The sequence below is a fragment of the Python bivittatus genome, unplaced genomic scaffold (genome assembly GCF_059951505.1).
Source record: "Python bivittatus isolate LINGU-HERP-01145 unplaced genomic scaffold, Pbiv_v1 ctg000480_np1212, whole genome shotgun sequence".
Lineage (NCBI taxonomy): Eukaryota > Metazoa > Chordata > Lepidosauria > Squamata > Pythonidae > Python > Python bivittatus.
Window position 1 is genome coordinate 65,197,569 of NW_028277075.1, and position 27,874 is coordinate 65,225,442.

Sequence of the window (27,874 nt, forward strand, 5' to 3'; positions counted from 1 at the left end):
CATCTACTTCGCAGAATTTCTAGCCAGTATAGACAATAAATGTGCTGGCTGAGAATACTGGGCATTGTAGTGCCACCACATCAGAAGGGTACCAAAATGGGGAAGGCAAAATTAGCTTACCATGTGCAATTCATGAAAGCTAGCTATCGTCCCTCTCCCCAGATCTCAGAGGACATAAAAGTAGCCAGAATTGTTTTAACAGTCACTTAACGTTTCATGATAGGATAGCTTCACGGAGCCACACAGCATATGTACGGGGTGCAGGGGAGAGGAAATGAAATGAATATCCAGCTTAAATTAAATATGCAGTTTGGGCATTATGTTGATTTGCAATGTTTTTGCTCAGATCACATTATTGCATACTTGAACATAATTTTAAGGTGGTTCCCAAAGAGAGATACTGTAGGCATCTAATTCTGCTTCTCAGTACTGTCACCTCTGAATGGAATAAAACATGTGTAGCACAGATGCAGTATGGAATATCTGCCCCCAACAGTCATAAGAAGCAGGCAAAATCAGAGGAGTGAATCCTGAATACATCACAGTGAAGGACAATGCTTTGGATTCACACATGGATTGCTAATCCGTCCTGGCTCTGGTAAGAAAACGGACATTAGCTCTAAGCACAAACCTGCAGGCTGTACTCTGCTTCCTCCAAGGCCTTCCCCACTGTTTCCAGGCTGCTCTCAAGTTGGGCACTTTGCTTGGTCTTGGCTTCCAAGTCTCTCTTCATTTTAGCTGCCATCCCCTCCAGCTCAGTAGGACTCGGGGTAGGAGTTTCCTTGGCCCTCTTGGCTCTCTCAGCAATTTCCCACTGGATTTCTCTTTCCAAGGTCTCTGTTTTCACCATAAGCTCATGGATTTTTTTTGTGTACTCCTCCATTGTGACCCTCAGGCTGTGTACTTTCTCCCGCCGCTCCCTTTCATGTTCTTTTTCTGATTGTAGTTCACTCTGCCAAAATTCTTCTTCACTTAGCTGGCTCTCATTTTGCCGGATCAGCTGCTCCAGCTGCAGGATTTCATCCTCCCTGTAAGAACCTTGGCTGCATTCCCAATGCCTGATGTCCATTTCCAAGGCATCACCCTGCATCTCCAAGGTGCAGAGATGCTCCTGTTGGTGTAGGACAGTCTTGAATAGCTCCTCTTTGGAAAGTAACCCCCCACTGGCTCCGTCTCTCACACACATTGGGTCCTTTTTGTGCTGCCTCACCTTGTTCTTGGCACATGCATCATTTGAACTCATAGGACCCAAGTTGAATGTTAAAGATTTTTTGGGTTGCCTGGCTCTAGGTACTTCTGTGCTGAGTGGTCTAGGTTTAATAGGCAAGCTAGCCCTGACAAATGTCCTCTCAGGTATCTGAGGGGCACTGTCTGAAGAAGGCCTCTCTATGAGGCTGGGACCAGTACGCTGCAATATAAATTGCACATCCTGGGCATACTGGCCACACTTGGATAGAGACTCTACAGGACATTCATGTGGGAGAAGCTGTCTCTCCTTCTCACGTAGTCTTTGGATGAGAACATAGCGACCGGTTTGACCTGAGAAGACAGACAGACATCATGAGGAAAATATTTCTTTAGTACAAAAACACCAGTAACCTTTTTTTTTCCTTCAGTACAACCTTCATGTACTATTGTTACAAAAGGACTTTGGAAAAATGTCACATGTAAATACAAACTAAGTGCATTACTTTCACCTGTGCCCTAAACGTTCACTACCATATAACTAAATGGAAAAAAGCATGCTCTTATATACACCATTTTTGCTGCTTTCAACAAATATTCATTCTTCACAACAGACAGCATATTAGCCACTATTTTTCTATCAGTATTTTCAGGTCTTAAACATTTCTCAATTTTTCCATCTTTAGTAAACATCCTACCACGTAATAAATTCAAATTCTTGCTCTATTTTTCACCATTCATGTATCACTTCCAACTATTCACTCCAATGATTAACTTGGTCTTTGATACAGGAAGTTTCCCATTTATTTTCATGTGTGCTTTATTTCCATCATACATCACTCTTATTGCATCCAACAATCAACCTTTGATGCCATATTCATATAAAACATTTTTTTTTTACATTTTTATTGTATGCTTTCTTTAAATGAACAAACATGCAATAAACTTCCTTTCTCACATTCATATGTTTCTCAATGACCTGCCAAAGGGCAAAATCTGATCTGCATACCCGTTGCCTGGGATATACCCAAACAGCACTTGCCAAATTTTGCTCATTGTCAATTTCTCATACTGTTTTGGTCAGAATTCTGCCAAACACCTTCACAAGCATGCTTAACATACTAATCCTTCTGTAGTTTTTGTATTTTCTCTTCCTGCCTTCTCTTTGCATAGGGGAACAATAACAGCATTCTAGCAATTGTAAGGCAAATACAAGCTTCAGAAATATTAACCAAATTGCTCAGCCACTCCACAAGCAAACCACATTCATATTTTAACATTTCCCCACTTATACACCTGCAACTTTACAAATTTTCAACATTCTAACACTTCTTTTTCATCATTTTTTCATAGATTTCTCTGCCTATTTAATCTTAACCTGACTATATTCTCTTTTCTACCTCTTCTATCTCTTTCCTCTACATATGTATTATCTAATAACTTTCTCTCATCCTCATTTATAGCAGCAATTGTTCTCTTATATAGATTTTTATCATCCACAGTTTCTTTCACTTTATTCCACTATGTGTCTTTTTTCATACTCCTTATTAGCATTAACTCTTTACATTGGGATTCTGTAATATGATTCTTTTCACTCTCTCCAAGCAGCCTCCACATCCTTTTTTATTACAGATAGTCCTGGTTTAACAATGCTAATTGGGACCAGAAACTTCATTGTTAATGACACGGTCATAAGTTGAAAAACCATGTGATTATGCTGCTTACAATGGCAGTTCTGGCAGTCCCAGTTGCCATCATTAAATGAGGACCACATGGGTCATTAAGCAAGGACCCCAAGCAACCACAACTTCCGACTTCCTGCTGACTTTCCCCATTGACTGTGGGAAGCTAGCAGGGAAGGTCACAAATTGTGATCATGTGACCATTGGGATGCTATGCCGTCCGTAAATAGAAGATCTGGTCATAACTACCACTCGTTCAGTGCTGCCATAAGTTGGAATGGTTGCTGAACAAGTGGTTCACCTGTACTTCGACTCTCCATTAATTCGGTTTAGAATTTAATCTGTATTTTCCTCAGTGGACTCCATTTTTTTCTTTCTGCCGTCATTTCTACAGAACAGTCTAGTTTTTTTCCCTTCCTTTTATGCCTATCCCCCTCCCACCAGATCTTCTCCTGACTGTATGAATAGTGGTCTGTCTCACATTCAACAGCCTCTCATCACCTTCTCTCAAAGTTTCATTAAAATCAACCACCTTAATCTTGCTTCAAGATGCTTTCCTTTACCCTATGAATACATGAAAAGACTTATGCTTAAACCATGTATTTAAAACAAACAGCCCTTCTTCCAACCAGTTATTCATAATCATTCCCATTCATTCTTGGTCACCACTAATCACTTTTTTTTCCTGTACTCTCCTCTCATTTCCACACTTCCATTTATGCCATCTAACAAAGAAAAGCCCACCCCGCTCCAACTGCATTCATTCAGAATGATGCAATTTTTCCCTTAAAACTCATCGCTAGTTCTTAGCATAACATAAAAACTATCACCAACCCATGAATTCCTACCTTTATATCCACCCAAACCAATCTAGATAATACCAGTCATACCTTCTGATACTCATTTTTGCCTTTCATTCATAATTAAATCTACATCTTCACTTCTATGCATGCATTCATCAATTCCACTCCACAAGATCAGAATACCTTCATACAGATCTATTCCATCCTTTCCCTTTCAGTTAATTTCACAAACTCACAAGGTATTTAAAAAAAATTTCATTTGTCAACTCAGGTTCTTTATCTTAAACTTTAAATTCCTTTTACATTCCAAGTTGTAATCATCCATATACCATAGTCATTGCATACTGACCTCTGACATTGTCTTCCTGGCTTTGACATAATGCTTTTTACTAAGATAAAGGAAGTGTAGTCTAGGTGACCAGCTTTAGTTATACTCATGCCACATGCAGTGTTCCTTGTTTGTATTATGAACAATATCAGTCAGTTTTGGCATATTTTGGCCAACATGCTATGAGCACAACCAAAGCCCAGTTTTACCCTAGGTCTGGCATGATCACACCGTTCAGTGCAAGCTAGAATTCTAATCTAGAGACTATCTTGCAAGTCAACATAATGTCACACCCCCCCCCCCAGATTTCTTCCTGTTGCCAAGTCCATCACTTTTCCCACACGGTCACAAGGGTGCTGCAAGTCAAGGAAGATGCAATATAAGAGAGGAGAAATAAAAGAGGAAAGATTTCATAGCATAAAAGCATACTCTGTGAAAACAAACCTTTACTAGTAAAATCAGTTAAAGATGGAGCAGAGAAACAATTACTACACCAGCAAAACAGAGTATTTGAAATAAAAAAATAAATAATAAAGCTTGGCAATAATAATTTATAACAGTGTTTCTCAACCTTGGCAACTTTAAGATGTGTAGACTTGAACCTGCAGAATTCCCCAGCCAGAATTCTGGGAGTTGGAGTCCACATGTCTTAAAATTGCCAAGGTTGAAAAACATTGCTTTAGAAGAAGTGTTGACAAAGTCTACATTGCACTGTGAAAAAAAACCCTAATCATTCAAGTTGCTGTATTTATGCAACTATCAATTGTTTACATAAACAATCCTCTTTTCTCTAACAGATGAATACAGGTAGTCCTTGCTTAATGACCGTTCAGAGATGGTTCAAAGCTACGATGGCCTCAGAAAAACTGCTTTACAACCTGTACTTGCATTTTTGACCATTGCAAACCATCATACCACCCTGCAGATACATGACTGCAATTAGGGCACTTGGCAACCAGCTCACATTTGCAACCAGTTGGAGCATCCTGCGGTCACTTGATCATGATTTGTGACCTTTTTTGCCTGTTTTTCAGGAAGCTGGATTTGCTTAACAACCACGTGATTCACTTAACAACCATGTGTTCACTTTACAACTGTCATAAAATGGTCATAAAATTGAGTCTGGTCATGTAGTGACTTGCTTAACAACTGCCCTGCTTAATGACCAATTTTCCAGTCCCTATTGTGGTCGTTAAGTGAGGACTTGTATCACGTGAATAAAGCATTATTTTGCTAATAAGTTTTTAGAAAGAATTTTGGACAGGGAGATTAATCTGCAGTTCTATATACACTTGCCTTGGAAGTAAATCTCTTCAGCAGTACATGTTTCTAAGTAAGCATGCTTAGGACTGGGCTGCACAAATTCTTTTAAACCTCATGAATACAAAAATTACTTACCAATGGCCCGTGCCAGTGCTATGACAACTTCCTGGCATGTCGTCTGATCTGAAACGCCACATACAACCCGCTGGACTCCATCCACCCAGACCTTCAGCTCCATCACAAAAGGGTAGAGGATTAAATCTTCTGGCTCATTGCTGTGATTGTCTTCTACAAAAACAGGTTTTTTACAAAACAGAAATGTAAGTACAGTATGTTGTTCGATTTCATTCACATATAAGCAGTGTGGAGCAAGGAACCTTAGAAGCAAAGCTTTGGAATGCTTTGACATGTCTTCTTTCTGTACTCCAAATTTCTAGCCCTCTTGCTCCAACGGTTTTTGGTTGAGCACTAGTAGATGTTTGTGGTTCAAATGAAGGGATTAGCCAAAAAATAAAAAATAAAAATCTTTTTCAGTTTCACAGCTTCACAGATCTTCTAGCCATTACTCCAAAATGTTACATAATATAAATATGAAAGTTCAGTACTCTAAATAGGCCAGCAATTTCTGACTACAGTCTTTAGAAACCAATCCAGTTATGTTACTAGCTACAATTATGCTAGTTTTGCTCGTGCTTGAATTCTCAAAGACAAAACTGCATTAGGGCCTTACGTCAGTGAAGAGTACTGTACAATGTAGTTCTATTTTTTAATCATTATGTCATTGCAATAATGAGCATTACAAGTTACCAGCATGCCACCAACAAGCATGAAAGCACTGAAATGAAATAAATTGTGCTCAGGTTAAGAGGCAGCCAGCAAGCAGTGGAGCTATGGTCAACTAAACACATAGGGATATATACTGGATTCAACTTCTATTTACTGTTGATTAGTATATATGTATGCTAAGTATGCGACTACATGCAATGTCATACAACACAGCACATAAACCACTGAAGGCATACACCTAGAATATGACAGACAACTAACATGCATCTGCCTCAGTTTACATGCTATTAATTGCCAGAAATAGGTGTTGGACAAAGTATGGACAATTAATTAGCACAGAGATTAGTGAAAACTACTATGCCACTTCCATTCTCTTTAAACATTGAATAAAATGGTATTCAACCCTAACAGTAATGCAATGCTTTTCACATTTACTTAAAGCCTTGGAAGAAAAACGGATAATTCAGTTCTTTACCATTCCAGATAAACCGGGGGGAGGAAGAGAGAGAAACAGATCCATTCTAACATGAAATTTATAAACAGCTAAAAATTAATACAAGACAATCCAGAAAGCATTTCTGTGCTTTCTCCACATTTCTTTCTTCCAATTTTAATCAAATATAATTGGTTAACAGTATTCCAATAGCTCAAATAACAAAAACAAACATTTCATAGATTTGATTTTGAATAATGCAAATATAGTGTAAATTAATCAACCATCAAAACTGAAAATAATGAAGAGCTGGGATTTCTGGGCTGATTATCAGCTTGTTGGAATCTAGACCTGACCAGGAAGACAATGCCACACCTGAAAAATGTTTCTCCCAACTAGATTAACATGCAGGAAATATATAACCTGAAAAAGGAAGAAAACAAACAAAACAAGAACAGAACAGACATGCATACACAATGGCTGCAACATGCTGAAAATGCTTTTTATACAGCACTGTTTATATATTTCAGCTTTTTCTCACTTACTTCAAGAACCAAGATTTAAGCACTTGGTCTCTGTCTAACATAAATGGAGAACTGTTGCACTGAGGAGCAGAATAACTGAAAACTTTGTCTATAAAACTGACAATTTTCTGCATAAAATAATCCTTCTTTAAGGATTTCCAGGGTCTAAGAACAAATAAATGTAATTAAGTGTACATATTTGCCTTATTTATGGAGAGGAAATAATAAGCAAAATATTTTGAGGGGTGTACAAAATATTTTAAATTTGAAACATCTCAAAATACTCTTTACATTTGAAATGCTGTGTTTTGAATTCAAAACAGCTATTCTGATCTTGCCAGAAGTATTTTTATATTATTTTGCACCCAAAACTCTTCTGTAATATTCCTGAATGTTGGATATAGATAACATCAGAATGAACTACCTTATAACCTATGGATGAAATTAATTCATCAGAAAATCTTGTTTCATCTCTATAAGACTCCCAAAAGTACAGTATATTTTAAAAAGGATGGTTATCAATTTTTCATGTTGGCAGTGTGAGAAGTTTGAGGACTCTCTGACTTATGATCTGTTCTGTTATGGTTCTCTTTTGGTTTCAAGTCATCACTTCTGTTAATACAACTATGGCAAAAAAACCCTTAATGTTTAAAGATGTAAATGTAATGTTCCCAAAATGTGGAATCTGCCTCTTTATGAAGAACTCTGGTCATAACAAGCCTGAGGTTCACCACAGAGAATTATTCTACATAGGTGGAAAGAAAACTACACTCCGGATGTTAAAGAGTGGATTCAAGAGATGGTTCTTTGTTTATTTTTGAAACTGTTTATACTGTAAAAATGAGAAGATAGTGAAGTATGTTTCTATGTGGTTCAAATGTAATAATATGTAAAGAAATTAGCTAGTTGAATATTAGTATTTTATTAATATATACAGATCTTCCCTTTTTAAAGTTTTAGTAGATTTTAACACCATTGCCTATTTTATTGTATTACCAGTACTTATTTTTATTAATCTCACTATAATATATAATGAACAATACAAAAAACAAAACAGTATGGACTACCATACCATCTACTCTTTAGTACTCAGATGGGCTGTAATAATTGCTGCTGTGTATACTGGGACTAGAGAGCAAGTTTGGTGTAGTGGTTGAGGCATCAGCCTAGAAATCGGGAGACTGTAAATTCTAATCCCACCTAGGCACAAAGCCTGTTGAATGACCTTGGACCAGTCACACTCTCTCAGCCCTAGGAACGAGGCAGTGGCAAACCACTTCTGAAAAACTTTTCAAGAAAACTGCAGGGACTTGTCCAGGCAGTCTCCGAGAACCAGACATGATTGAATAAATAAATAAAATATAAATAAATAAATAAAAATAATATTGGGACTAGCAACCATGGTTATTGTGTTGTTATTGTTTTACTGGCTATTTTTTTTGTTTTATCTTTGTAATTTTATTTTATTTTTGTTTTACCTGCTTATAAACTGTCACAAATCAATCTGATTTAGTGGCATATACCTATTATCAATAAATAAGTGGGAGTTGGAGATATAGTATTTGAGGTCCTATTGTTTTCTTAAGCTTTGAGTCTTTCTGATTTGGCAGCCATACAAGTCAAATAAATAAAGAATGAAGTGTTTTGTCCCATGGAAACATAGCCAAGTTAGAACCTTCCAATGGAATATTTTCATGGGGCTGTTTTGTTTTGAGTGCCAAGTGAAATATGTTCCCCATTTTTGCACACTTCTATTAGCACAGACATTTCCAAAATTGTCCTTTTCAGGGATATATCTTTAAACAGCATGTGTATTTGATAGTCCCTCAAACAGAGGAACATTACAGAGGAGTATGTCACATTACACTCTTATCTAATGGGTGAGAACACTGCAATTGCAGGATGCTGATATCTGGCATTATGGGCAAAGTCTAGAGGCACAGCCTAGTAGGGAGGCAATCAGGCTTGGCCAACATACTTGAGACTCAAATGAACCATAAACAAAAAAGCAGACAGAAGTAGTGAAACAACAAAATAAAACAAAAACATATCTAATAAACAAGTATGGACTATTATATAGAGAGCATCAATATGATTTTAAAACAGAGCAAAAATAAATGTTACTCAAATCAATGGCAAAAAATCCTTAAACTAAAATATTGACAAAAGAACTTCTGATCATAAGAATGATGTTTTTCCCCCGAGCTTTCCCTCTGAATTTGAAATTAATGAATATTGTGTATTACAGAATAAAAAGTAGTAATAGAATCCCAGCACTTCAGAAATTACATACTATTCTTCACTACAAACTATTGGCTATGAACTATTAGAGAACACAGGCATTCTTTTCCTCTCCACTGAATAATCCCCACCCAACAATTCTTCATGAAAAATCCCCATTCCCAATTGAGCTGCCTCTATATGCTGTTAGAGAGAACTTCTTGACTTTGAGTTTTTATTAAGAATAAATAAGGCTCAGTCTGTGTTTTTATTTTCAGTTCCAGAGCTATGTCCTAGAATGTGAGAGTGTACTCACTACCTATCTGCACACTTAGAAACCAAAGCTAGCTCATCATACATACTGTAACAACTATGATTTTTAATAAAATAACTGAATGATGCTGCAAATCACGATGGGAGATAATTTAAAATCTTGTAGATAGACCATTTCTCATACAAATTCCCTAATAAAAAGTTTTTATGATAGGTCGTTATCAATTAGGCTGAAACTCTTGACATACATGAGTCAGCCCAGCTGGGGACTTCTTTGGACCTTAAACTTAACCAACCTTGTGCCAATCCTAAAATATAGGAAGTAACTATGCAGTCATCTAGATTTACATGTGAGGAATAAAAGCTGAATTCCATCTATGCTTTATCAGATGCTTTAGCAAGCTCAATTATATCAAAACTAGAGTTTGTAACAGTTTCTTCTCAAATTTCCTCACATTTAGTGGTCAAATTCTTAATGTTCTCTCCATATCACTTTTTTAAAATAATTAGTCAACACAGACCAAATGGTCCCTTTTTCTTTTTTTGCTTTGTTATTTATATTCTTATTTATGATGCCAAATACAACTTTTCCCTCCACCCACAGGTGAAGACATTGTGTGGAAGGTTGAGCCAAACACTTCTGAACCCATACACGGGGAGATAGATACCACTGTTAACATCAAGTTCTATGATAATTTTCATTTTCTGAATTTAAATATTTCTGTAAAGCTTGTCATGTACAACATATCCAGGCAGTGTCCAGTAATAACAGTTCTGTAAATATACTTTATAAATAACACCTTGGTTAAAATTGATCAAATATCAAGGCAAAGAACTTCTAACGTGTGCCAAAAATGCTTCATACAGCAATTGACCCTACACACAGCAGAACATTGAATCCCATACTGTACAACACTAGAAGCAAGAAATACAATGTTCTGGACTTAGATAGGAAAAGCCAGATACACAGGTACAAAGTAGGTGGTATGTGACTCAGCAGTAGTACTTGTGAGCAGGATTGTGCATCCTGGTAGGCCACAGATTAAGCATGAGCCAGTAGTGTGCTACAGCTGCCAAAAGAGCTAATGCAATTTTGGGCTGCATCAACAGAAGTATATAGTGTTGAGACCTTGGGAAATGATCATTCCTATATGTGGCACTGATCAGACTGCACCTGGAATACTGCGTCCAGTTCTGATCACCATGTGATCAGAAGGATGCTAAGGAACTGGAAGGAGTGAAGAGAACAACAACAAAGATGGTGAGTGGTTTGGAGGCTAAATCCTTTGAAGAATGGTTAAAGAAACTGGGCATGTTTAACCTAAAGAAGAGAAAGTAAGGGGAGACACAATAGCAGTCTTCCAGGGCCATCACAGGGAAAGACCATTACAGGGAAAGGGTGTGGATTTCATTATGGGTTGATTTTTACATGTATCTGCCATAAACTAAAGTAACTGAGTGAGAAGTCCTTAGACAATAACTACTAATATTTCTTCCTTGGACACCTTGCCAAGGAAAATTTACTCTGAATTGAGAGGGGTTTTTTTCTACTGCCATTTAAAAAATGTTGATTTCATTTGTACCTTGCCACAAAACATTATAAAGTTACATCTTCCAAAATTTAATAACTTGTCAAAACTATTTCTTTTGTAAACTGAAGCTCTAGTAGGTTCCTCCAGTACTGAAAAAATATTAATTGTCAGACAAATTTGTGGCCATTTTTCCAATCTTGTCATATTGATAAATATTATTGTTGTGTGTTAACAATACAGCTCAATGGAATGGACAAAGCAATTGTAAAAACTATTTAGACTCTTCAGGAGGTTTTGTATAAACTTCAAGGGATCAAGTAAATTAGGAAAGCAGCCACATAACCTTCTTCACTTGTAAAACTTTCTAGGAAAAGTACACTTTTACAATTGTTGAAAGATAGAATGCTTAGCAAATTGTCCAGCCTAACCCTTATTCCTATCAGCAGGTGGTGGGAATGCTAATATGAAATAATTTTCTATTTACTAGGAACTGAAACTGTCCTGGAGCTGAATAATTTAAATGCTGTCAGCAGCTGCAACAGGGATTGACATCAATGATGCCCAGAGCATTCCACCTGTTAAGAAATTGACATTAAATTAAAAAGTGGCTTTCAGAGGCTAGAGATTAGGAGAATCCCAGCAGATGGCAGTACCTGGCTACCCTGTCTAGAGTCAGAAATGAAGAGGATTGAGCCTGGTGTATATTTGGATGGAAGACTATCAGGGAATACAGGACTCTAGGCAAGACTGGGAACCTGAAAAGCAACCCAGTAGCCAGCTATGGAAAATAACTTCTGAACTGTTGCTAAGAAAGTTGCATGGATATGTTCATGAAGTCACCAACAGTCAAGCTCAACTCAAATAATCTGGCTAGAATCTTAACACATCAGATTTGATAACTCTGTTATTTTTATTTACAGATGAAGTCTACATATTCACTTCCTGAGAGAGATAAAAAGACAACTGGGGGAGGGGGAGGAGTAGTACTGGGTACATAAATACCAAGAATATGCAGATGTTTTTAGCATCCAATCCAAAAAAAAAAAAACATATAAAGACAAATAACTGTGATTGCCTGTACGTCTAGAATATGTACTACTATGCAATTAAGGCCTTTTGTGTTTCTAAATAGTCTCCCTCTTCTAAAATGAATTGCAATCACTGAAAAGAGGAGAGAGGACTTTATTACTTCATTTTATGAATGTTCCACAGCACCAGAAGCTTTTGTCTCTAAATCAGTTATTTACAGCCTGTAATATTATCTGCACTTTATCTCCTCTGAGTTGAGCTCAACTACCAAAGTTTAGCCAGTCAGAGGGCATCTTTTGCTGAAGATATATTTATAATCTCATAATTGGGATGAGGCAAAGAAAAACACTATTTTCCAATTACAAAATAGCTTTGCTATTCCCCAATAAATGTTCTTTTGTTTCCACAAATAATGTTTCAATGAACTGTAAATAAGGATCTCTAAGCTCTATCTATATCTATCTATCTATCTATCTATCTATCTATCTATCTATCTATCTATCTATCTACCTACCTACCTACCTACCTACCAACCAACCAACCAACCAACCAACCAACCAACCAACCAACCATCTAAACTTTCAAATAAGAATAGTTGCATAATTACAAATTATATTGCAGAGTCACTCCTCGCAAGAGCAACTAAAAATGTTTTACAAGCAGAGAGGACACAAGCAATTTATCAAACCTATGCCAAAGAGAACATACATCTCCCTGTCCCTCGAGATTACACAAAAGTCTTTAACTTTCCTTTATCAGAGATAGAACTGTCAAGGCTTTGTACCAGATATGACAATTAGAATCTCTCCCCACTCTGCATTCCCAAGCAGACTCAAAAAGCTTAAATAAGTTGTCTCTGCCTTTGTTTTCCACTGTGTCATCCCTCCCCTCCCCCAATCTTAACTCTCTCATTCCCTCTCACTCCCTTCCATGCTCAGGAGTGTAAAATGTCCATTTCTTCCATCCTCATGAGCGCAGATCTCAGGAGGGAAGGAAATTTCCATTTCTTCCTTGGCTGAACAGGATTCTCCCCTCACTTTCTCCACTGCTCCTGGCAGCATAATCAAATAATGCCACCTTCCCACTCCCCAAACCAAATCCATTTTCCCTCAGAACTGTTGACAGATGCCAAGGCCAGAACATGTGGCTTCTCAGTAGGTTTAAGTGTGTGGGAATATTGCAGATGACCCTACTGAAGGTGGCAGGGGACATGTACATCCTCTGTTACTTCCTAGGATCTTTCTGAGTCTGGATAACCTTCCAAGTGAGTGACATATTCCAAATTGCCTCTCCTGCACTGAGTCCAAAATATACTCCACTTTGAATTCTTTCTTCCCCCACCAAAACAAGGGGTGACAGAGGCAAGGATGCCATTCCAAGATTAGGAGGGTAGGTGGAAAACAGGATGTATCTTCATTGTGGGCAGAAGCTGTATATATAAGACCACCAGACCAATGTATGCAAATATGAGAAACAGTTTGGCACATTTGGCATCTGGTTGCATGTAGGGGAGAAGTCCTGCAGAAAGCTGCATATGGATTTCAACAGCAATGGGAGGGCCTACCAGAAATGCCGGTCAGTAAAAGCATATGTGGGAGGCCTTGGCATGATCTAGATGATCTTTGAGGAGGTGCTGAATGATCTGAAGTTCTGGAGAAAAAGGGAAGTCTGGGATGTGAGAGAACTGGGAAGCATTAGATAGCAGGTTCAGACAGTGACGGTACATGTCCTAAAATTATGACATCTGAGTACAGATACAAACTGAATTCAGTGAACTCAGCATAAGTAAATGACTAGGCCAACTGATACTTACTGATAATTAACCTAGCAATGAAAGTATTGCTCCAAAGTGGCCCTTGTCTTCTCTGTTTACCATCTCACTGTGCATGATGGGCATAGAATAGGTGACACTGTACATCCAAGACATGAAATAGAGATTTCCAACAATGTGCTGTGAACTGTGTGAGCTTCTATCAGAAAACAGATGATCGGTGAAGCTATGTTTCTGGAAAACCTGTCAAACAAATAGACAAGCTATCTCAGAAGCAGAGAGGAAGCTACAACAGGAAATCAAATGGGCCAGCTTAGAGAAAAGGTCAGGTACTACTAGAATAGCATCCAGGCCCTAGACACGTGATAAGTTAGTAATAAAAGTTCAAGGAAAATGTATCTCAAGGTCCCTGATGGGATGAATTTCAGATGCTGCTCAAGATGCTCCAGACAAATAATATCCTCAAGTGAAACCTAGCAATCAGGTACCTCAGGTTGACATGGCTGAGGAACATTCAGGTCAGCTAGAGGCAGTATGAGGATCTGGATCTAAGACATCCTCCCAGCCCTGGAACACCCAGAGCTCAACACAGAACACAAGGCAAGGGGGTTCCTGGTTTTCATTGCCTATTTTTGGTGCAGGCTCTGTTTAAGAGCTATCACTGCCCAGCAGTTCTCCAGCTGGGAACAACTGCTCCACTTGTGTGTTTGCCTTCTGAACCCGTTGCCTGAAAAAACTCTGCTCCTATGGACTAAATCTATAAAATTTACACCGTTATAACTTGAAGGAAAACTGGCACAAAATGTTCTACAAATGGTATAAACTCCATCAATAATATCTAAGATAGCATCAGGCCCATCCCAAGAACAACAGTGAAACAGTCCAGTTGAGTCAAGTTCCTTTATTTGCTTGCACCTTATAGACAGAATCTTGCCAGACTAAATCTATACTACTGCAACTAGTGGATATACCCTGGGAGATTCTAGGGAGTGGTTATCGTGAACCTCTTATGCTTCCCACGCTCCCCTGTGGACTGTCTTGTCTTTTGTCTCCTTTCCCTTCCTGGAATGCACCCCCTCCTTCCTGATAGCCTTGATCTCTCACAGATAGACAAATCATGCAGTAACAAATGTCAACAAAAAATCAACAAGAAACATATTATTTAATGAGATACATGCTTACAGCAGCGAGAATAAATTTTGCTCAACAATTTGTAGCCTCAGTGTCTATGCATATTGTAAATTAGTAGATACATAACAAGGGGGAAGTCAGAAACCCAATGTAGTAGTAGTTTTTTTATTTTCCTTTTCCCTTTCCCCACCTGCTTTTTGGTATTTTAATTATCGTTACATTTGCTTTGTTTATCTATTTTTCTTTTATTAATTACATACATATATATATGTGTGTGTGTGTAATTTTTATTAACAATAATTTTTATTAATATATATATATATATATATATGCATATATAAACTATATATATATATTATTTTAAACATTTTAACACTATATATATATGTATATGTATATGTATATGTATGTATATAAAAACAGTACAACAGATACTTTAATAGTAGTGATCAGCTTAAGATCGAAACCTTTATCATACAATAAATACTTTGATGCAATTTGCAGCTATCCTTTTTTTCAATGTTATACTCAACTTTGGATGAAAAAGTCAAATAATTTTATGCTGGTAATACTGATATCCTAAATTGTAATTAATATTGGCCAAATACTCTTTCCCCTCTATTTTAAACACACTAAGTTATCTAAATAACAGAATGTTAATAATCTTCAATTAATATTGTATAAACTACACTGTATTGAAATAATACAATTTATCAAGATTTATAACATAAGGAAAAGAAAAAGAAAAAACCCTGCTTAGAATTTGGACCAGCTGATGACCCACGTTTGGATTCCTGGACTGTGATCTGACTACCCACTTTGGACTCTGGCTGTTTGGAACTCATTGTAGATAAGCTCTCCAGGGATTTGGGACTTTGCTGCTGTATACGTGGGTTTGCACACATGCCTTGCCTGCTGCTGCCTGTTTTTTCTAAACCCTAAGTAAAACTTCTTTCAAACTACTATTTGGTGTTTCTGCATACATGGCTTGCGATAGGACACTGAGAGGAGAGGCAACATCAATCCAGTTGGTTCATGGGTAAGAGATAAGGGATGATGGAAAGAAGAAACGCAGGCCTCAATATCTGCTCTAATCTGAGGCCACAGAAAGTCATGGAGAGCAAGATTATTCACTTAAAATTCTCCAAAGTATCCAGCTGGCTAGCTATCAAGGCAGAGCTATAAGATTTCTTCTTTCAGAGGAGGAATATATAGTTGCTTGTTTTGATGTAGTTCTCTTTGTTCCCAAAAAAAGAGGAGGGGGAAGATGTAGGGCCCCTAAATATCATCTATTTGAGCTAGCACAAATGGTCTCACTGATGTTGAGTATAGAGTAATTCTGTTAGAGAAGAAATCTCAGTTCTAGCTCCAAACATCTCACAGGGCAAGGCAGGCACTGGCAGAATGAATGATTATGAACAGAATGATTATGGAAGTTCACAGGACAAGAAATATGTCTTATGGTCTTATGTGACGAAACACTAACCTGTTTGTTCTGGAGCTAGAAATGTAAAATATATAAAAGATAAAAAGGGAAAAGAATTGTGCTTACTTGCTGAGCTAGCTAGTTCATCATTTGGGTTAATTGGTCCATCTAGACAGCACCAACAAGGCATTGGCGACCTGTTCCATGATTAACAGGGTTGCAAGAGGATCAGTTAACAGTTGCTTAATCTTAGGCTATTCTCCTGTAGTAATGGGAGCAATGAGTCTGAGAATTTGCTCTTAAGGCTTCAATTCACTGATAGCAATTAGACTCACTTCCTCACTTTGCACACTGAAGAAGTTTAGACAGATTTATTGCATAGAATTAGGAAGACCTATCATACAAGAAATACTCAAGCTTAACATCACCAAGAATCATGCCTTTTTATGCTTCCAAGGTTTAGTTCCCAGGTTTGAACCATGGGTCTCTTCTTGCCATCTTTCTGAGGCAACAGCTGTGTGGCTACTCATTTCATGGTTCTGAAGGTTTCCATGATCTGCTCCTTGTTTAGAAAATGGCTTTCTTTGATAGCAGAATCAGAGACTTCCACCTCAACAGCCTCTACCTTTAACCTCCAGGAATCATTGAGTTAGAACTTTTATAGGTTTTGATTATTGAAAACGTTGGATGGAGCTGATGGTCACTGGAATTATTCTATAATTGGAGGCCTCAAGCTCTCTAACTCTGATTTATGATATTAATCAAGGAGTGAAACAGAAAAATTTAAGTTCATTTTGCTTCCCTGTATAAGCACAGCAATGGAAGTGCTGGCAAAGATTATATTGCTTTCATCACAATGATGCTAACCTACAATCTAGGCCTCCATTACATCTACACACTCCCACTATAATTAAACTAACACATACAAATGATTCACTTCACCTTAAGAGATGATAACATTTTAAGGGGGGAAAACCCAACCTTCTACAAATCAGCACTAACACTGCTGTCATTTACATAGGGAGATATGAAGCTCTGTGTGTGTGTGTGTACCTATCTAATGTTTACTGTTGTTCCTTAATGGTAATTATGCCTTCTAGGTCCTTTCACAAAGTGAAATTGCAATCTAATCTCACTATGTGATTTATAAACATGGTGAAGAAAATTGCACATGTAGTGAGTCTACCAACAAAGGAAATGTAGATTGAGAAAGGCAAGCTGGGAACAAGACAGTAAGGCTTGTAATGTTTAATAATGTGTAATGTAATGTAATGTAATGTAATGTAATGTAATGTAATGTAATGTAATGTTTAACAATGTGTAAAAACTAGAAATCTATATAAATTCAGATTGAGCTCCCACACAAAACACAATGCCCTCCAAGAGAGTGAAAATACTGCCATTTCCTAGATGGGGAAGCCAAAATTGTGGAAGTCAATGACAAACCACCTCCATATTATTCCATGAGACAATGTCTATGTAGCTGAGCCCAAGTCGAAGGGAACTTCACTTATCAGCTTCTGCAACCCATGCCTCTTTCCCGAGGGTTCCATTAAAATACTATCCAAGAATTTACACGTATTTTACATAACAGCTCAGGGAGCTCACCAAAAGAGCCAATGTGATATAGAGGTTAAGGTGTTGGACCAGGAGCAGAGAGACCCAGGTACTAACCTACTGTCAGCCATGGAAGTTTAACAGGTGACTTTGGGATAGTCACTCACTCTCAGCCCAACCTATCTCACAGGGGAGAAATAGGAATGAGGGAGTAATACATATACCACCTTGAGCTCCTGAACGAAAGGCAGGAAATAAATTGAAAAAGTAAACATTCACTCAAGGGTAAGATTAATTGGCGTATAAAATTCTATATAATTTTAGAACTTTTGAAATCTATGCTAGCAAAGCTCAGCAAGCTTGCTATACAGACAATATAAACTTGATAATTAAAAACTACATTATACCACTTTTTGTTTTGCCAATAACAACACATAGTTTTCAACAATAATATTAAAATGAACTACTTCTCTAGCTCTTTATCAATTTAGATGCAAAGTGCATCTTTCTAATTCAGCAATAACAAAGGAGAATAGAAGCCTGTATTGATGATAAATTATCCAAATAAATTCACAGAGAATAATTCAATTACAGACTTTTTCTTTTCTCTAGCATGCCACCAACTAATCCAGAACTTAATCAGTTATTCTTTGGTCCACATCATATTTCTGAACACTTTGTGGCATGTCCTAGTAAAGAATACTACATCTCCTGAAAGCAAAACAGCAAATAAAAAAGCCATGTAGTTATTATGAACCATTCACTGCTTCACTCTTTCTAGGGGAGAAGGAAAGTCAGAAATAAATGGTGGGGTGGGGAGCAGGGGAGGAAGCACCATTAAAGAGCACAAGCTGCTGTTAAGTGCAGCTGTGTTCAATCTATTCAAGCCGAAAAGAACCAGTTATTTTTACATACTTACATTATCAAATTTGTTTTGAACTTTTCAAACAGGAAAAATTATCTCAACTTACTGCTTCATTGCTGTCCTGCCCTAGTCACTCATTTACCCTTGGCAATCATTAACCAGCTTTCTTTTGCAGTTACTCCCAAACAAAATGTAGGAAAAACAGACAGCTACATTTACTTTTAACATTCAGTTGTTTTCACTAATAATGAAGAGAGAAAAAAACCCCTAACAATTTGTGTGATTAAAATTGCTCTAAATTGGGTAATATCACACTGCTCCTCTATTCCCTACCCTGCTTCCTGATGTCTCTGTCCATATGAGTATATACACAAAAACTATTTCAAGTATTTCAGGAAGTTTATTTTTTACCTGGGGTTTTGGTGGATACTTCACTCACCAAGTGCATAATTGGGCATGGTTCCAATCTTCCTACTCAGTTCAAGCTACTGACTAACACATCCTTATAAAGTAAAAACAGAGGCACAACAGTAGTTGCAAAGTCGGTGGTTATATGACCGAACAGATGACCACTTGTTCAAAATGAGTTCTGCAGACAATGTTATTCCAGTATGAACAGTATCTTCCCTCTCTATAGATTTAAAGAATGAAGAAGGGGACTCGAAGATAGCAGCCAAGAAAGGATAACAGAACTGTGAGGCAACAGTGGCCTACCTCAATATCAATGATTGTTTGATAAATGACACACCTCTGCTATAAGATCAACTATACTATCCTTCAGAGAAACAAAAATGGAAGACAGTGGTCCTATCAGAGTGCAGACATGAATGAGATCGACAGGCCTACTACGTTTTGGAACAGTTACATTAATAGCAGTAGCATGGAACTGTCATGTTAATAGCAATATAATCATTCTAGCAACACTGTACAGCTGTAGCAGTTACCACAAGAAAATCCCCTGAAGTTCCAATTTTTTCTTCCAACACTACTCTGATTCCTACTAATTAGCCAGTTTCCAATAAGTGAGCCACTCCCACATGTGAGATATTAAGAGATGTAATAGAAATGTCACTATTCAACATATCAGAGAAGGGAATGCCTCTGACCCAACACCTGTTGATTCTCATGCTCATGTTTCTTCAATTCCAATTGCTGTATCAGTCCCAAAGACACTGAGTTATATAACCCTCTGAACCCAAAGGGACTGCTTTATCTTCTTAGAAACTTCAGATAGTAATGATGCCCAATACTTGGAAGAAGACCAGTTTAGACTCTGGTGTTGAGTATAAACAGAACAGCAGAAGAACTGACTTTTTCTGAGCCTTATACTAAGACATATGATATCAATGTTGCTAGAGTCAAAGTTCAAATGGCTGTAATCAGACACCACACCCTTCCCTCAACCAGCTATCCATTAACAAGTCAATGGAACTTGCAAGATGTCACTACATTTTGGTTTTTTGTATGTCTGAATCTGCACTCTCAAATTGTTCTCCCAAAGAGCCCTGAGGCAGGATGCTTTGCTTCACTTACCTTGCCTAGTGAAGGCCTGAGAGGGCCTATGTCAATGATAGGCAATATGGTGCCCTCCAAATTATTTTGACTAGAACTTTAGTTACTCAGATGGTTGGGGCATACTGAAATGTAACTACAAACTGCTGACTTTCATGAATCACCAAAGTGAGTCTCTCTCATTAACAAAAGGCTAAAGATGTTGGATTTCTATTAGGGGTCAGCTTACATACGAGCATTACAAGTGAGCATTTGCAGCGAAAAGCAACTTTCTGTGCCATAGATAGTGAATGTACTGAAGATATCATTGACTAGAAGTACCAGAAAAAGCTCCAAAAGGAAACAAAACATCAGAATATAAAAGAATGAACATTAAGTCAACAAAAAGAAGATTCAAATGTTTTTCAAGAGCTGAGTTGCTGACATAAATTCTGCACTGGCAAACCACAACAGCAAATGGGGAAATTGTTCTGAATATGGTACAAATGTTCAGTAATACTCTTGGGTGTGAGAATCCCATCATTTCACTCAGTAATCTTGGGCATGTCACAGTTCTCAGCTTAATTAATTTCCCAGGATTGCTTCTTATTCAGATTCTTGGAGGAAGAGTGGATTCAGATTTGGTCAGTTCCAAGTTCAAATTCCTACTCCAGCATAAAGTTCATCGAGCAGCTTTTGTCTTTCAGTCTAACTTCCTCATTGGGTAGTTGTAAAGATCCAAATGGAATAATCCCCATGCTGCTATTCTCACACTCAAGAAGATGGAATTGTTGGATACGTATTAATACCTATGTTACTCTGTAGGACAAATATCAGATTATTCATGATTGGAAATGATAGGTCCCCTCAAATAAACTATTTATATTCTGCTTTTTTTTACTAGTTGTTTTTCCATGCAAAAACTAAAGCCATACAGATTCAGTATGACATTAATCTTTATGCTAGTGAATAAACAGCATTACTTATCACTGAGTCTCACTAGTGGCTTGTCATTACATGGGAACTCTATAGCATTTTCCTCAGTGGCACAAAACAAAGACTGGAAAGATTTTAAGTTTAACTCCAAATGCTTAAGGCTGCCTAAAGAACCACAGAGCCCCTTCAAGGAGGCATATACATCAGCATGACAGGATATACAGGTAGTCCTCACTTACTGACTGCAATAGGGACCAACAACTCTGTTGCTAAGTGACATGGTCATAAAATGAAACATCATGTGGCCACATCTGACTTATGTCAGTTCTTGCTGTGGTCAACATCACATGACTGCAACTTGCAACTTCCTGCCAACTTCCCCATTGACTTTGCTTGTTAGAAGCTGGCTGTGAAAATCTCAAATGGTAATCACCTGACTGCAGAACACTGACTGGCGTAAATGTATGCTTCTTGCCAAGCACCCAAATCATGACCATGTGACCACAGGGACACTGCAATGGCTGCAACTTCAAGGACTGGTCATAAGTCTCCTTTTTCAGCACCATCATTACTTTGAACGGTCACTGAATGAATAGTTGTTAAAAGAGGATTACCTGTAATTAAAATCCAATTAATAAGAGCTAAACTATGGAAGTAAAACAGAAAAGAACCCCTTGCAATCAATCATGCACTAAAATTATTTTTCAAGAAACTCCACTAATCCTTTAGAAGAAGATTACTAAGAATAAATACAGGTAGTCCTTAGTTAATGATGGTAACTGGGACTGGAATTTCCATCACTAAGCGATGAAGTCATAAAGTGCAATTCACAAATGGCAATCATGTGACCACAGGACACTGCAAACATTTTAAGTGTGAGCTGGTTGCTAAGTGCCTATATCACAATCATGTGACTATTGGGGTGCTGGGACAGCCAGAATTTCGAGGACAATCATAACCACCACTCGTTCAGCACTCTCGTAACTTTGAACGCTTGCTGAACGAGTGGTTGTTAAATGAGAATTAGCTGTAAGCTGTCCTCAGGCAGAAGTGCACCATCTGAAACTCCAAGTTTACAAATAAGATAGTCCCCAATTTAAGAATGAGTCCAGTTTCCAAGGTCTGTCTTTAAATTGAATTTGTACATAAGCTGGAACAGTATTTTTGTATAAAACTGTACAAGTAGTACTGGGTGTCTAACTTGAATTTTGCTACAATAGGGTTGTCCGTAAACTAGGTGTTCTTAACCCAGGGACTACCTGTACTTAGAAAGAAGATCAGATGTAATCTAAAACTAATTCTACAGGTTCTATCAAGATGGCTACTGAAGAAGAAATATATTTCCTATTAAATATAATAAACCAAAAGAGCAAAGGCAAGCAAAGAGATGACTGGTCAAATATTTTTCCCAACTTCTCAGAGCTTGGCCACTTTGACTGTTTAAATCATGCTGGGAAATGGGGGAAGAGTTTGAAGAGTTGTATTTTCAACTTTTTTCTGGACATTGGAACGCAGAATTGAAAAAACTTTCCCAGCAGGGAACTGCATTAAGGGGAAAACATTACCTGTGGATTCTTTGCCTCATAACCAAGATTTTGCAGTATAACAGCATGAAACTTGCCCAGGCTAAGAAAGAGCACAACTATGCTAGTTTTATCAGTAACCAGAGCTTCACTCTGAGCAAGTAATTTTCATATTGGGGGCATGTGGCACAAACAAAACAAAACAAAAAAAATTGGAGGAGAATTGAAGAGAATTTAGGGATTATGTTTACATTTAGATGTAAAACCTAATTTGACAAAATCCAACTGTGTTTTTAGTTTGGCACACACTTTGGTGTAAAAGCATTTGAAATATGATTGAAAGGAGAGCTGGGGAACAGCCACAATTTTTTAAAAAGCGATTGAGTAAAAGGAATTTCCAAGGATAACTGGATTGGTTTTGTAAGGTGCATTTGTAGGCTTACTAAGTTAGCAGACAAACACATTGCAAAAGACTCACCACTAGGAAAAAAGCTGGTAACAACAGGTCAATTAACAGCCAGATTAAATGCAATCATTCGGGAAAATATTTGTGTCTTCAACACAGTAGAACTAAGGAGAGGAAGCTATTCTCTCTGTGAAAAAATTCTGATAATTAGCATTTTCTGTTTTGGAATTTCCTTTCATAATAAAATATTACAATTCTTTGTAGCAATATATTTTTAAGAATCCACATTAGTAAAGAGTAAAACATATATTGAGATGTAGTTGTTTAATCTACATTTTTCTGAGAACCATTACTGCTTGGGGAAGATTTTTCCTACCCTTAGAACAAACTGTTAAAGTCATAGCCACTTTGCTAAATGAGCAGGAATAGGGAATGGAGCAGGCAAGGAGCCTTCATTTCAAGGGCATTTGAGTTTTTGTATATCTGTAGATTTGGAATAGACACCTGGTAGCAACTACTATATCTATGTTATGTACACAATAATTAAAGTTAACATTGTTAAGTATAGCAAATCAAATTAATTTACTTAGGTACAGTATATTCTATGATCAATTGGATCCTTTAAGGCAAAAGTGCACAAACATGGGGCCCCAGGGCCATTATCTGCCTCCAAACAAATTTTGGCAGTCTCCAATAACCGTTCCAAAATTAATTCCAAATGGTCATTTTTAATGTGCAAGAATGGTGAAATTATTAAAAATTAGGAGGAGGAATCATATTAACTATAGTAAATTAATCCAGTGCCATTATACCTTTAAATTTAAAATTAAATCCATTTAAATGTGTGTCCTGACCTCACCTGGGAAATCTTTTTTTGGCCCTTCCATAGAATTATGCACCCTTGCTCTGAGAGAAAGCTGCAATTCAAAACACATGACTTCCATTCCATTATATATTTCTAATATCTATATAACTGGTTCAGTTACAGAAAAATAATTTCTTGTGCTACTTATAAAATATAGAGGGACATTATAATAACTTAGCCTGTCTTCTCACCACATGGCACAAAATAACATTCTTATTTTTACTTTATATAAATATTGGCTTTTTCCAAACTTCTTCTCACAGGCTATTGTTTTTTTCCCCCCTTTCTCTCTTCCTTGCAACCAAAATCAACCAAACAATTAGAATACAGGGCCCATTAATCCCTGTGCAAGAGAGTGCAGGGCTTATCTTCAATGTTTATATCACGGGGGTTTAATTAAGAGACTCCCAAGTGGCAGGAAAAGCCATGCCAACATTCCCCACATGTACATTATGTTGTGATTTTTAGCAGCAGGCCACATCAACAGCTGGATATCAGGAAGTATAACTCAAACCAGATGAGCAAGTGTATTTACATTTAAACAAGTTCTTATAAAGATAAAAGCCTGCAACACTGCTTCAAAGAACAGGTATTTCCAGTTGCTGGCAAACATCAAGTCATTTCAGATCGGGGTTACTTTTTAAAACAACCAGATCACAGGTAACAAACCTCTTTATCTTATGCAACTGTGTGGGTTTCTTTATGCTTATCCTTAATTCCAGAGAGACTCACTCATTATACAAGATACTCATCCCAGCCCCCACTCCTTTTAAAAGCCACATTTCAAGTAAATTGAATCTGCTCATTTGTCTTCTCAGACTGATAAATTCCTCTCCTATTCTTGTTGTATTCTTCATGCTGGTTCAAGTTAATGGTTCATTTAAAGTATATACTCATGGATTCCCTTAACACTTCAGATTCAGGAGGAAATAATGGGATAACTTGCTGTTTGCAACCCAGAAATAAAAGGAGAGGGGGGAGGTGATACAAGTCATGTTATCAATAGTATGAAATAGCTTTTCTGAATACTATAATTCCCTTCTAACACTGTTCCCATGACTTATTAGGAGGCTATTTTCAGTAAAATAGGCAATGGAAAGGGAAGGGAAAGAGAAGTAATGACTAATATAATTTATTCAATAATCTAACAAATTTATTCTGCCTGCAAAATCTGGGAAAAAAACAATCTCTAAAACAGATATTTAAATTATAATGCTAGTAACTAAATAAAACCAAAAACAAGATAAAGGCTTCAGGAGTTCTGATCCAGAGTCAGTTTAAGGATGCTAAGGAAATGCTGACAGATGTGGCCTCTATGATGGATATCAAAATAAACTGGACTCACTCTACAGAAAGAAACAATATGACTAAAAATACAACACAGATTCTGTCTTCAAAGGCTAACAATTTGGAGAATCAAGAAAGAACAAACAATATTATCTTTCCATGACCTTCAAGAGACCTGGGTCTTGAAGATAGGTATAATTGTTTGAACATGGGCACTATTCTAACAATGGCTTTAATTTCTGCCAGAAGCTCCTGCATCAGATCAAAAATCTGGAAAACACTTAGTTCATGAGGAAGCTTCCCACTTCTAAGGGCAGTGGGAAAATAAAACACTAGACCTTCTCTGAAAGTACCAGGGCAGACAATCACTGAGACATTGATAAAAAACAGAATAAACTACCACTGGGGATTCCCCTTTCATCTTACTGTTTCACAGAACAAAATCTTCACCACTTAAAACATAGAATTATGCAACCTGCTGATCCCAGTACTGATATTCCAAAACCTTTGGCACAAGAGGACGTTAATGTAGACCAGCAAAGAACTCTTATTAGTTCATGAAACTTCTAACTCTGTTTCATAATAAATATTGGCACTTTTCTTCATACCAGTCCTAAAACACTTTTGTCAGGCTTATTTTGATAGAACAGATATTTGATGCCAGAAATCTTGTCCTAAATTTAATCCTAAATCCTCTTAATAGATTCCATTTTAAATAGAAACATTTATGTATGTTTCTTATTTTTGACACCAGTAACTGGAGTTGAGGGTGGATCCAAAGTGCCTTACAATTATAATGTATCATTTTTTTTTCCTTTCTTGGAACTTTGATATAAATTTTAGATAATATTTCTGCTGGACCAGAATGAACAAAAAGTTTCAATTTATTTCCATGAACTGCAATGGTCTGAATATCCAGTGAAAAGATCTAGGATTATCAAGAAGTTATTTAAAAAATATTCAGATAATGTTATGGTCCAAGAATGCACATAGGAAAAATAATTCCCAATCTTAAATCCACCCATTTTATCAAACAATATTCAGCAGCCGATCTATCCAAAAACAGAGCATATTCATCCTATCATCCAATGGTAGTTTTAGTGAAAGTGGTTTTAATGGAAGTGTTCTCTTCACAAGTGACTAGCAAGGCCTCTCATCAAAATGCTTTAGGCCCAGAACTTTGACCAGATTAAATTCCCAGCAAAAAACTTTAAACTTTTTCAGGAATTTACAAATAGTATTGAATACTTACTAAAGAAGAGTAGCAACTTAAACAACTGGGACCACCTTCAGAAAATTATTTGTTACTGACTTTGCCAAGATGGGTTATGTTATTAAAACACACACACACACACACTTCAGATGCCAGCAATCTGAAATTTGTTATAATCATATTAATTTCAGCATCCACTGCCCTTCTACAGCAGACAGTATACTTTGGCAAAATCTACAAGCACCCTATAATCAGCTTCATTCTTAATCTAATAACAATTCTAGCACAACAGAAAGAACCAGACCATAAGCATTTGCTAAGTGTAGCTGTTTCGAACAGGGGTGCTCATAGCTTGAACAGAAACAGTAAATTTTCACTCACTCCCCAGACAAGCAGAATTCCAAATTGCTGACATGTAAGATAAAAAAAGAGGGTTTAGTCGCTTGATTTTATTCTGCAGAAGTAAAGTGCCTAATAGTAGAAAGTGATCAGCACTGACAAGAACAAGATGAAGTCAATTTCATTCCATTTATATTTGCAACTCATTTTTAAATTGAATATTGTTCAGAGCAGTCATTGGATTTATACAAAATGTTATAAAAACATTTTTTAAAAAGCTGTTTATATCTGATAGAATTTAAACCTTTGCATTAAAGCTCCAACCAAACTCAAATATAAGTTAAATGAGTAGTATTTGGAATCCCAATCTGGGGACTCAAAAAGAGAATGCAAGTTTGGCATTGGTGGTACATAATTTAAACCAAAGTTTTTTTGCTTATTGTCCTGGAGGAAAATCTATCTATGCGGTCAGTAAGAGCTGAGACTGACTTGATAGCACACAATGAATCTTCAATCATTTTTTGCTTCAAAATGTTTAAAATTTTGCCAGGTACAGACACTTCAGACAGAATCATCTGAGGCACGTGGAGCAGATGGAGCAATGAGATCACACTCTTTGGCTTAAGTTTATACTTGGCTTATAATCAAGTGCAAAAACAAGGAAGCGTATGCATGTGCAGCACACATACAAAGTATGTGAGAGAGAAACATTTAAAGCCCAATAGCATAATCAGAGCTTGAAGCTGCAGGCCAGGAGCCCCCGTTTTCAGATAAGAACAGCATTGAGACTGCTATTGGGCATGCTAAGACAAACCTGGATTCTACCTTTTTTCTAAAAAAATTAAAAACAAGCCCATCTGTACCCAGATATACATTACAGGTATGATAGTGAGTTAGGTTCCAATTAATTGCATTTAAATCCAACTATTAAGGATAATATTGAAGGCAAAAGGAGAAGAGGACGGCAGAGGATGAGATGGTTAGATAGCATCACTGAAGCAATGAG

The 27,874-nt window shown here is 37.1% G+C and overlaps 1 protein-coding gene across 5 annotated transcripts in view; it reads right to left on the reverse strand.

Moving 5' to 3' along the window:
* Positions 1 to 27,874, reverse strand: part of RASSF7 (Ras association domain family member 7) — a 99,365-nt gene that overhangs the window by 10,532 nt on the left and 60,959 nt on the right. For all 5 annotated transcript variants that reach the window (XM_088146111.1, XM_025166094.2, XM_025166095.2 and 2 more), the window contains exons 2-3: positions 5,397 to 5,549; positions 632 to 1,539 (exon numbers count right to left, since the gene is read on the reverse strand). In XM_088146111.1, the coding sequence (XP_088002237.1) occupies positions 632 to 1,539; positions 5,397 to 5,499 (1,011 nt within the window). In that variant the 5' untranslated portion in view covers positions 5,500 to 5,549. The remainder of the gene's footprint in view (positions 1 to 631; positions 1,540 to 5,396; positions 5,550 to 27,874) is intronic.